This window comes from Momordica charantia (genome assembly GCF_013281855.1).
Source record: "Momordica charantia cultivar OHB3-1 chromosome 10 unlocalized genomic scaffold, Mcharantia_2.0 BLBB01000010.1, whole genome shotgun sequence".
In the NCBI taxonomy this organism is placed as follows: domain Eukaryota; kingdom Viridiplantae; phylum Streptophyta; class Magnoliopsida; order Cucurbitales; family Cucurbitaceae; genus Momordica; species Momordica charantia.
Genome location: NW_028275158.1, coordinates 2152856 through 2165673, shown reverse-complemented (window position 1 = coordinate 2165673; position 12818 = coordinate 2152856). Strand labels below are relative to the sequence as shown.

General features: G+C 32.5%; 1 protein-coding gene across 1 annotated transcript; it reads left to right on the top strand.

The window, feature by feature from the left end:
- Positions 1-3154: 3154 nt before the first annotated feature.
- LOC111011516 (D-xylose-proton symporter-like 2) lies at positions 3155-11634 on the top strand. Its single transcript, XM_022285311.2, has 14 exons — positions 3155-3399; positions 4111-4211; positions 5649-5727; positions 6629-6688; positions 6779-6845; positions 6937-7061; positions 7400-7501; positions 7686-8054; positions 8145-8192; positions 8491-8553; positions 8795-8875; positions 9148-9246; positions 10458-10595; positions 11096-11634. The coding sequence occupies exons 1-14, from the start codon at positions 3355-3357 to the stop codon at positions 11225-11227; spliced, it is 1509 nt and encodes a 502-aa protein (XP_022141003.1). The 5' UTR covers positions 3155-3354; the 3' UTR covers positions 11228-11634.
- The last annotated feature ends 1184 nt before the right edge of the window (positions 11635-12818 follow it).

Below are 12818 nucleotides of genomic sequence, written 5' to 3'. Positions count from 1 at the left end.
TTTATTCAATCATTTATATTTTGTTATTAGACTATTCATTTTTTACATTTCGATAAGTTGATATTTTAGTCAATATAGTTCGGGTTAAGATACATGTATCCAATTGCTAGATTGATAATTTGAATCTCTGTACCCACGTATTCTACTTAAAAAATAAATAAATAAACTGACATTCTATATTTGGTTAATTTGTTGATGGATTCTATTAAGATTTAGATATTAGTCCCTTCAATGAATAAAATATATATATATATATAATTTAGTAAAAAAATAAGCCGAAATATATAGGTTTTATATACAAATAAAATATAATTTGTGGAGGTTGACCCAGGACAAAAATTTAAACTTTTAGACTCATGTGCTGGATTGAGTTAAAAAAAAAGTAATATACGTGGATTTGAACTCACATATTTAAATAGGAATTTGTATCTTAATCGAGCACTCAAATTTGTATTTTAATCTTATACATGTACAATGATAGAATTAAAACTTTTAAACCCATGACTACTAGATTGAGTTTACATTTTTTTTAGTACACCAACATGTGGAAGAGAGAATTCGAACCCACAATCTTCTAATATTGATTTACGTCTTAATCAAGCTCATATCTGCATTTAAATCTTATACATGTTGTTGGGGTAAGAGTGCGGCCAACTCCGTGGGTGTAGCCATCGTGGTCGTGCCTCCTGTAGCACAAGCACTCCACAGGCATGACCATCGTGGTCACACTCCCTTCGAAGGGTCACACTCGCTTCGAATGGTCGCACCCCCTTACAATGCCCATGCCTCAAGTGCGACTGTCCTTCAAAGGGTCACACACTTGTGGTTGTGCTCCCTATTTCCACCCCTAACCACTGTATCTGCTGGCGACTCACCCTCGTGAGACTATGCACATTCTCCCATGCAACTTTGCCTTCAAGTTTGGAAAGGACCGTAGAGTTACACAAAACATGACACTCACTCATTCTTGATATATTGCGTTAAGCTTAATCTTTTATCTTGATCAGTTCTTATATTTATTTGAGTATTAGAGTGTATGTCGGCGTGTTAGCATTAGCCCACTATTCCTTTGTGGAGGTTATTGTAGATTCAACTGTTCGAATCAATAATTTGTATTTTTCCTGTTCACAAACTACTAGATCAAATTCAGATCCCCATCCCTCCCGATGCAACCGGTCCCTCCAAATTACATTACAACATATGTGTGCTTTTTTTCCCTCCAAATTTATAAATGTTACTTCTTTCATCTCATAAGATTTAAAGATCATATAACGTTACCAACACAAACTTTAACTTATCTATTAAAATATTTACTTATTTGAGATTCAAACCAATATCTTCATAATTATTGTACTAACAAACAAAACAACAAAGCCAATATCTTCATAATTATTGTACTGACAAACAAAATGAAAAATCGACCAAATAATGTCGTGAGATGTGACAATGTTGTTGTGGTTCTATATGGACCCAACAAACATTCCACATGGAGAGGTTGATGCTTTTACTGACGCCGGCTCAACAGCCAAATTTGGTAAAAATTTTAAACTTATTGGGTTAATATGTAAGAGTTATAAAACTTGTGGACCGAATGAAACAATGAAACAACTTCTAGAATGTGAAAAGCTAGACAACATTACATTGTAAATGATGGGCAAATGTTCAAACCTACCGCTTATAAGGACGAATATTAATATTTGATTGATTGATTTACATTGAAAATCCATAAGTTATATTGATACTTAACTTTTTTTTTTTCAAATTTATATTTGAATGTTTTAAATTGTGGTTTAGGATTGCAATTTGAAAAAAGAAAATTTAAAGGAAATATACATATATATATATATACACATACATACATACATATATTTTTCAAGTGGCATAGTTTCTCGATTTTCGAGAAACATACATGTTTGATAATTCATCTCCGTTTTTCGTTTCTAAAGAAACATTCTAACAAAAAAGAGGCTAAATTTTGGAAATAACACAAAATAATTTCATTTTTACTATTTTTGTTTCTTAGTCTCATGTTATGTAATAAATCGTGTTTCTCTATTATTATGTTGGTGCATGTGCGCATGTCCAACGCATATTTTTAATTTAATTTGTTTTTATTATTTTTATTTTCTCTACATATATTAATAATTTTTTTATTTTATATTTATTTTATAAAATATTTTATTTTTTAAATTATCTTTTAATATATTAGTTTCTTTATATATATATATATTTTTTTTGTATATATAAAATATTTTTATTTTTTTTAAATTAAAAATATTTTGAAAACTTATTGTTTATTTAAGCATAATAATATAGATTAATATATAACAAAAAATATATTTTTTAATTAATTATATTTTCTAGAGTGTATGATATACGTGTTATATATTTGTTTATTCTAGAAAAACTATTATATAGTTTTTATATATTTGTATATTATATTTATTAAATTTTATTTTAACAAAAAAAATTAAGAAACATATTTTTGTTTCTATTTCTTTTTTTTAATAAACAAGAAACAGAAATAGTTATAAAACGTATTATTATTTTTAGTTATAAAAAAAATTAAAAACAAAAAATAGAAAACAAGAAATAGACAATAAAAAAAGTGACCAAACTCGCTATCTTCATTTTGTATTGCACTCTGTCAAATCATCCCTCGTCAATTCAATGACGTGTCGACATTCATACCAATATTAGTATCACAACTTGTTGGATTCAAAATGATAAGTCCATACAATTGTTTTAGTCTTATTTTATTAGTATTTAAAAAAATATTGCATCACACATGTCACGAACAGTGAAATTGAATGCCATATAGATATTGTAACTACCACCCAGCTCAGGTCAGAAAGAAAATTCGGAGTTAGCAATCAATTAAAAAACACTACAAAATGATTTCAAAATCGCTAATTTCATATATAAAAGTTTTATAAATTTTAAAATATTATTAATAGCTCAATTAATTAATTTCCTAAAAAAAAAACTCGACTAATTAAATTATATATAAGTTGTCGTTGGTCAGTTGGTTAAAATTTATAACCCCGCCGGTCGTTGAATAAAGATGAAAAATAAAACGCTATTAGAAAAATAAAAAAGTAATTTTATTTCAGAATGATAATCAATAATCATCGTGGACAAACACAGAGTACTGGAAATTAAAGTTAGAAGTTAGAATTGCATTATTTGGCAACAAGGTACATCAAATTCGCTGCTGTGTCCTTCCAGCGTTCGCCAGATTTTTATTTATCGTCGTCTCAATTTTGCTTTCCGATAATTCTGCTCAAATTTCAAACCATTTTCTTTGTTGGATTGCGACTTGCTGTTTCGCTGCTTGGGAGCTGAAGTGAAGCAATGGCATCCGATCAACAGCAGCCCGTTCTATCTTCCTTCGGAAAGGTTTCTTACTACTACTTCAGAGTTTCCTACTTCTTTTAATTATACTTTTTCATTTTTTGTTTGGCTGAATCATGCATAGTGCTATCGCGGTCAGTTTCGATGCTTAGGAAGTATGAAAGTCAGCATAAGAATTTTGCAGAAGTAAGAAGAGGGAGGTAGAATTTTGAATTTATGAACTGAGGGAAGGTATTGGGTTTTCAATAAGGAGACGATTGTGAAGAAACTTAGCTTATTTCGAGTGTTCGGTGCTTGTACATAAATGGGCGTATTTTGTTTTTTTGTTAGTTTTTTTTCCCTCCGTCTGGAATGCGGGGATCAGTTAAGAAAAGAATTTAAAGTGATTTCGGATTTGGGTCCGGTGGATTGATGCGAATAGCTCAGCAGAACATGCAATTTCTTTATAATTGAAATCTTGGCTCTACATAAATACTCTGTCCACGAATTGATATAAATTTCTTGCCATGTCATATAAATAAGGCAATAACTAAGAATCTTTCGCTGTATCATGTTGTGTAATTTGCGGGGGAGCCTTGGATACCTTCCCATTATCGAGTCAAATTATAGAGTACACAGAATTAGGATTCGGTGAAGTTTTGAAGTCTAGGATCAACAAAAGCAGTACGGATTCTTACGTGCTTGATATCAAGGATTTACAATTTTACTTCCGAGGGAATCACCATGGAGTCGCTAAATACCTCTGCTTCCTTCCAGATTGGACATTCATCTGGTGAGATTGGTGATGCCGAGGAGCCTTTGGTTTTTGTTGAATCTAAAAATTCAGAGAACTACTCTGTCACGGCTGCAATCTTACCGTAAGTTTATTGGGTGAATTATTTTTCTTTCTTCGTTTTCTTTACATTCATGCTATATTTAATGGGAGTTACTGTCACTAGTTTTATTTTTTTTTAATTTTTAATTAATTATTTTTTTTAAAGAAAAATTCTATTGATGTCTGAAATCTGCTTGAGAAGGAAGAAGAGAAAGTCCCAAGCTGAAGGAGTTACATAAAACTTCTCCAATTAGTTAAAAGTGTAGCATAACTATACGAATGAAAAAAGAGGTGATAATCTACACTACTTTTCCCCAAAAAGGCCCATGATTTCTTTCATCTCAATAAAGTACTTCAGGCATCTTTAATCACGTTTGTCTATATTGCTGACATTTCACAAACATTGATGATATTTGTAAGTAGGTTTTGTTATTAGGAATTTTGTTTGCTATAAGTTAGAAGTTACCGTGTATTTATGTTTATCAAGAAGGAAATGCTTGATGGATTTTTCTTTAAAAAAAACTTTTATCCTTGTGTTCACTTCCCAGGAAAATTATTTTGATGTTTCAGGCTAAACAATGCATAATATGGAAATAAAAATTCATATAACTATGATGTATGACTTCTAGTTCCATCCTATTAATTTCCATGGAGCATGTAATGTCATTCGTAAAACCTTACTTTGAGTTGCACCATAGCCTTAAAAGATGCTAGTGAACGGCAAAGCCCATACTCTCCTCGAATCTTAACCATCTCCACATCCACCCTAAATTTCATCCATCTTTTCTAGTTCACTTGCATTATCCTGGTCATTAAAGCCAATGCATAACAGAGATAGCACCATAGCTCCTTAGAATTAATGGAGAAAGTTCTCAATGACTTCTATCAACAGAAATTTCAGCATCACTCCTTGCATTGGATTTGATTTGATACCATCAGATCCCATATTCAGTAATATTAGTTTTAGGTAGGTGTAATTACAATACTAGCTCTTTTGAGATGAAGCTTGGCTGTTACCTTTTGTTTTTTTGAAATGAAGTATGTCTCTTATCTAAAAAAAACCACCAATGGTACTCCATACTTTTGTTTGGGAGAAGCCAATCCTCAAATTGAATTTGATGATGGTTCAGTGCCCCTATGGTTTGCAACTGCTCTAACTTCACTTCGTCATGCAAATCTTATCCTCATTCTAACTGTCTTCTTAAACTACTAGAAATTGTAGCTTTTATTCTTGCAGTATTATCTTAATTAAAATTTCTCCTCGCATTTGAAATACAGTTTTTTCTTCATTTGACACTATCTCTGCATCAGTTAAAATTTGCACTTCTATCACTTGGTTTCTATCTTTTCTACTTTATCATTTCATAATGGAAGTCTTGTTTCTCAGCCAAAATATGTGCAATAAACTATGGTGTTATCGTAAGTAAAGAAAGCAACCAAAAACTTACAATTTATTAGGGTCTCCTCTCTATAATTTCAGATTTTTATTTCCAGCTCTTGGAGGACTACTTTTTGGCTATGATATTGGTGCAACATCTTGTGCTACAATTTCCATAAAGGTATAATTGTTGTTATTGTTTAGAAAGCGTCCTATCTGTTGTGCTACAAGTGAGTTTCTGAATGCTGTAACTTATTGCAAAAAGACTTTTGTGTTTCTCTTTCTAGTAAAAAATTTTTAAAATAGGAAACAATTTCATTGATGCATGGTAGAAAGTTATACTAAAGTTACTAGAAATAATTTCTTTCTAGTAAAAATTGATGCATAATAAAACGTTATATTGTCATTAATTAGGTTTATTTTTAAATTCCAAATAATGCTACGTTCAGTTACTTTTCTTATTATGTGTAGGGTTGATAGGATATGATTTTAAGTTTCTAACACATTTTACTATCTCTTTAATGAGGCCCTTAGTCATAGGGTTCATTGTGGCTAATAGGCAAGTTCATCTAATAGAGTAAGAGAGTGTCAATTCCAGGAAGATAAATTGGGATGAATTTTTGTTGCACGTACTGAGCTGGACTAAAAGTAATTTAAAGTGGTGGAGAGGAATAAAAGGTGCTTAAAAGAATCAAGAAAATGTTTACAAACCACTGACTACTATTCTTAAAAACAGTTTTTAGGGAAAAGAAAAAAAGAAAAATTGTTATTAAAGAACAGCTTCAAAGCACGCTCTAGGTCTTCTGTGAGATGAATAGATAATTGAACTGACTATTTTGATCAAATAGAGCACCCTTTCATTCTAATAGTTAAAGGTGAGATTTGCAAGTTTCCCTATTCCGAATCTTAAAAGCATCATCTTTTCTTGCAATCAAGACTCACTTGGATATGAATTTTCAGTGATATCGTTTGGTCTTCCTGAATTCCACATCCAGAGTTACACATCTGTCCATTTTTTAAAAATATCGTTTTAGTTTCTTCTCACGCTTATCTTGGTTGATTTCTGTTTTATCTCCTTGCAGTCAGCATCATCTAGTGGAATATCATGGTACAACTTATCTTCTGTGGAATTTGGTCTTGTAGTGAGTCCACAAATGAAATTACGAGCTTATATTCCTGGATAAAATAACAGTGTAGTTGGTTTGTTTAAATTTTGGTTCTGAATTTTGCAGACTAGCGGTTCCTTATATGGTGCCTTGATTGGCTCTGTCTTGGCTTTTAATGTTGCTGATTTTCTAGGTTGGTTATCCTAAGACGTCTAGCAGTATGCGGTAATTATGTTATTCTTTTATCATTCCCTGATCAATTCAATGCTGAATTTTCATGAAAGGGAGAAGAAGGGAGCTGATTCTCTCCGCTTTACTGTATCTTGTTGGAGCTATCGTAACAGCACTTGCTCCTGACTTTGCTGTTTTGATAATTGGGCGCCTCATATATGGAACAGGAATTGGACTGGTAACACGATTTATGTTCTTTTCTTTAGTATTGATATTTTACCTTTGTCAAATATTTCAAAACATGGTTTATGTCTGTATATAAAAATGTAAATACGGATGCATTCATTATATGCATACACCCAAAATTTTGTTGATCAAGGTGATGGGATCCAGAAGGATAGAAGGATAATATGTAGATTGCTTGTTTGATGTTCAAGAACTAATGATATTTGTCTGTCATCTATTTGTCGAATCCCATTAAGAATTAACCATTGACCTTATGAAATTGTAATAAATTTTCTTTAAAAGATCATCCTGTTTGTGTATCTGGACATTAAATTTTATTCTTTCATCTAGGCAATGCATGCAGCACCAATGTACATCGCTGAAACTTCCCCCAGTAAGATACGCGGGCGATTAGTCTCTCTCAAAGAGTTTTTTATAGTAATTGGAATAGTTGTGAGTGCTTCTATCTTATCCCTTTTTTTACTATTTTAATATCAGTTTTTTTTTTTTTTTTATATAAATCTGTCGAGTCCATAAAATGAAGCCTGAAATATGTAGATTCCCCCCATCTTTCTTGACTACTGATACTTCAACTTTCCAGTATACCGTTTTAAAGCATGCATGGAATGCTCTGCAGGTGGGTTATGGCATTGGTAGTCTTTTAGTTGAAGTGGTTGCTGGTTGGCGCTACATATATGCAGCCAGTACCCCTATTGCATTGGTCATGGGAGTCGGAATGTGGTGGCTACCATCATCTCCCAGGTGGCTACTTTTATGTGCCATACAGAGAAAAGGAAATACACAGGAATTGAAAGAGAAAGCTATAAGCTGCTTGTACCGGCTACGGGGTCCAGTTTTTGGCGAGAAAGCTTCTGAAGAAGTGGATGAAATTTTGGATGAGCTCTCTTTTCTTGGTGAATCAGAGGGAGCAACAATAGGGGACATATTTCAAGGAAAGTGCTTGAAGGCCCTAATAATTGGTTCAGGATTAGTATTGTTTCAACAGGTTAGGTACTTCATTTATTGAACAGTGTTTTCAAGCATAAAAGCTTTCTATCATTTGCTTATATTTGGAATTGGCATCAACTATTGACAGATAACTGGTCAGCCAAGTGTGCTATATTATGCATCCTCAATCTTTCAGGTACATTTATTTAAAAAGCAGGGTTCAATTTTGCACTTAGCAAAACTTTTTTTATCTGTTTTTTTAAATATATATTTATTTATAAAAGTATTAAGGATATTAAACGGAATCTTATAAGAGAGAATGAGATTTCTTCTAACAGAGAAGGAACATAACAAGAAACTAGACCATCAAGAACACAAAGAGGCAAATATTATCTTAAAGTTTACAGATGTTTTACTTAGACTTAAAGAATGTGCCTCTTGTCCACACATGAAGCACCTTTGTCCTAAATTCCTAATATCACATAACTCAACAGACTGCAGGATTCTCTGCAGCTTCAGATGCAACACGGGTGTCAATTTTACTTGGCTTGTTGAAGGTATTTGTTTTATTGATACGCCCATATATCTTAGCATCTTAAATTTAAACACGTACAAGTTCTATGAAATGAGAATTAGCTTATAATTCTAACGCTAGATGCATGTATTTGTCTAATTTAGATGTAATGCTAAGTTGCACAAATGCTTTCGTCCTCTCTTAATTTCTTCAACCGAGTGCTCAAATCCATATCTCCCAAGACTATTTCATGAAGTTTCTGATTGAACTTTTTAGTGCTGCAGCTATTTATGACTGGAGTAGCTGTTCTTGTTGTTGATAGACTTGGAAGGAGGCCTTTACTCCTTGGAGGTGTATCTGGGATTGTAAGTCCCTTTCGTGAATGCTTGGATTTTTTTTTTCTTTCAAACTATTGAACCTAAATTGCATGGAGCATCATTTCCCTATACTAGAATACTTTTACCAGTTTTAGTTCTATTTTTTGTTTTTGCCCTTTGTGTTTCCTACCTCAACACTACTGTCACGGCATATCAGTTACTTTGAAATACAAACATTTGACTGCTCTTATAGAAAAAGCATCTGACCACCAAAGTTTAGTTTTAGTACTCTTTTATTTATTACTGCATCCATGTGGCAGGGGATCTCTTTGTTCCTCCTTGGATCGTATTACCTTTTCCTGGACCATGTGCCTGCTGTGGCTGTAGCTGCGCTCTTGCTATATGTTGGTTGTTACCAGGTATTTTGGATTTCCTTTATGTTTTTTCATGTATTACTGGCCTAACAATATGCTGTAGCTGTGCTCCTGCTATATATTGGTTTCTGTTCGTGTTACCTGTTACCGGTTATCTTCAATTTTTTAGATTTAATACTTTCTTATGAGGTTTTTCTAAAGTTTTTTATTTTATCAGTTTTTTTTAAAGAAGATACGAACTTCTAATTTCAATTTAATTGATAAGATTGAAAGATACAACCAAAGTTCAAAGGAAACAAGCTCCAAAAAGTAGTGAAAACCCGATGAGAAAAGGAAAATGATTGAAGCCCATTTCTCTAGGGGATATCCCGTTGTCAGGCAGTTTTTATTTTTTTTCATTTCTCTCAACGAAAGCTCGATTTCTTATAAAAAATTAAAAAACCAAATGTCTTCAATTTTTAGTCTGTTTTCCTATGTTTTATGGGCCAATAATATTGTTTTTAATGATTAAATTTTATTTATTTATAATAAGAGACACAAGAATTTCATCACATAAAAAAGGGAGAATCGGAGATACAACAGTCAACCATAGGCAAGGAGGTGAGGCAACTCCTTCCTAATAGACAAATGGGAGATTTTATAAAAGGGCCACGATCCAAACTGGTAACTGAAGGAGGAAACTTAACTACAAATTTGTGTAACTCTGAATAAGAGGAAGCAAATTACTGTACATCTCCCTCGCCACTCCATCGACTTTTATGAAGTGAACTTATCCATTTTCTTTCTTTTCTTTTTATTCTTCTTTTGCTTTTGTTTATTTCTTAGTTCTATAATGTATATATTTGCAAGTTTGATTATGGAGTTATCTTTTCTCAATCAAATATATCCCTTGCTGTCCCACATGTTTAAAATTTATAAATAAAGATAAAACACGTGGTAAATCACTCAGCTATATCCGCGTAGCTACGTGGTTAAGACACTTAACTTAAGGATGGAAGATTCTATGCTCCCCCAAATTTGTTGAACTAAAAAAAAACTACATATGTATATATGTATTTTGAGATATACTTCCTAGACGAAGACCATCAAAATATGAGCTAATGTTATATTCTTTGCATGAATGCTCTCAATCAAGGTAATTTAAACTGCAGATAAATGTTTTATTGCAGGCATACCTAAATGATTGTGGTTTTAATAAGTTTTCGAATTACTTTAAATTTAGGAGTTTGAGTTGAGATAAGTGAATTTTTTTGCAGCTGTCTTTTGGTCCCATTGGTTGGTTAATGATTTCAGAGATTTTCCCTCTGCGACTGAGAGGTCGGGGGCTCAGCATAGCAGTGCTTGTGAATTTTGGATCAAATGCTATTGTGACGTTTGCCTTTTCTCCCTTAGAGGTGCGTCCATATATTAAATCCTAAAATTTTTCATAATCATAACATTCTAAGATTAGAATAGCCATTGTATAATTAATAATAAAATCCCCATATTTGCTGTACTAACAAAATTTCACAAAGACATACATAATGCAATTAGCTACTTACTGCATCTTTCAAGCAAACTAGCTTACATTTGCATTTGAGGTATAGTTGTGAGTATAAGTTTATCCAATGCTTGCAATCGCACACAATCATCAATGACGTCATCATTCGAGCAAGTGAAAAAAGTTGAAAGAAAAATAAGCATTGTCGAAGTATGCATTCGAGTCCCACAATAGTAGGCTATTAAAATTCTATGAAATTCCCAACAACCAAATATTGTAAGGTCACACAAATGTTCTCTAACAAATATCTGCTCCAAAAAATATATTAATGACATTACACTACCTGTTTGTTGATGATAATGAATAAGGTCTTTGATGGTTGAAGTAAATTTATTTGCTTTTGTTTGATTGCAGGAGTTGCTTGGACCTGGAATTCTGTTTTTCATTTTTGGCGTGATAGCCATTCTGTCTCTCATCTTTATATTCTTCATTGTACCGGAGACAAAGGGACTGACCCTCGAGGAAATTGAAGCTAAGTGCCTCTAAACTCAAGTTATCTGCAGAACTTGAAGCAAAATAGAGATATGTCCTATACCATCTCTTACTGAAAGTTCTAAATTTGTAGATTGAATTTGATTGTACTGATGTTCTAGGTACCTAAGAGCTGAGATCTTTCGCTGTTGATGTGTATTCGCCGTTTGTTTTCAACTTAATAAGTAGGCAGGGCAATGGGTCAACCGAATATTTGATGCCTGCGGCACTTCGTCGCTTTAATTGGTTATGAGTTATTTATGAAGATCATTCTAGTATTTTCAATGTAGAGAAGTTCGAAATCGAGCATAGCTTAAGTAGATAAGACGCCTATTATCATCCTTAAAGTTGATGATTCGATCTCTTGCTCCTGCAATTGTTGTACTCAAAATATATATATATGTATGTTATCGTTTGTGGAAGCGCTAAATCCTATAATTATAAAATTCCTCTCATTTATTTTATTTGTAACTTTGAGCCTGACTTGTAATTTGGCATTACCCATACAATTTGTCAAATATAGAAATCTCATTTGATAATGTATATAATGAAAGTATTTCAATAATATTCACTTTTTTCCAACGATATGTAAGGGTTAATATTCAAATTTATGATATTTTAGTCAATGATATACGTCTTCACCAGTTGTGCTCAATATGACACGATTGAGCATTGCTCATCTAGTTAATTGATATATCATCGACCACAACGTCGGAAGTTTGAATCTCAATCTCTGCAGGTTGAAAAAAATAAATGGCGAGTACAGGTGTAGCAATTAAATAAATTGAAAGAAATATTTGATACGGACAAAATTGGTATTACTTATCTAAAAAAAATTATATATGAAGAAGTAAATCTCATCCACTTTAACCGTGTTTGTACGAAATTAAATGGGATAACAAGTTTATGTCCCATTTAAAACTAAGCTAATTTGGGTTTTTTCTCACTTCATTAGACATAAAGTTTAAGGAGATGACAAATAATAATCAATCTAAACCTACTTTAAGTGATAAGATATCCATACCAAAGAAAATGGGATAGAATTTGATAACGATAATAAATCTAACATAATGCATATAAATTAAAATGATGAAACTAATTTTAAGTTTACCAACTCAAACATAACTCAATTAAGACATATACGTTCAATTAAAAGGTCGGAGTTTCAATATATACAGCCAACACGAGTATATATTAGTACAAGGTATCTTGTTTGGTTCAAACCCACATTTGTTGTACTAAAAACATCGGCCTACATGTTGTCGAACTAAAAAAACTAATTTCAAACTTTTTACATATATCACGATCAATTACTAAAACCCTGGAAAGCCACCTCTTCTTCGTTTTGCTTTTCTGTCTAAGGCTCTTTTGGAGTGGAATGAATTCAGCTAATGTGCACAGAGTTTAGATGAAATCTGGGTTGACCTTAAGGCTGCTGTCTCTCATGCCACTGCGGAATTGGGGGTTCGCAACAACTTTGACAAATTTCTGCAAGAGCTGGCAGATCATCCACTCCTCCCTGAAGCAAAGCAGGTTAACATTGAAAAGTTGCGTCAAGTGCCTAGGTTCGTCCACACGTTGTTGTACTAAAAAAATATATATCTTT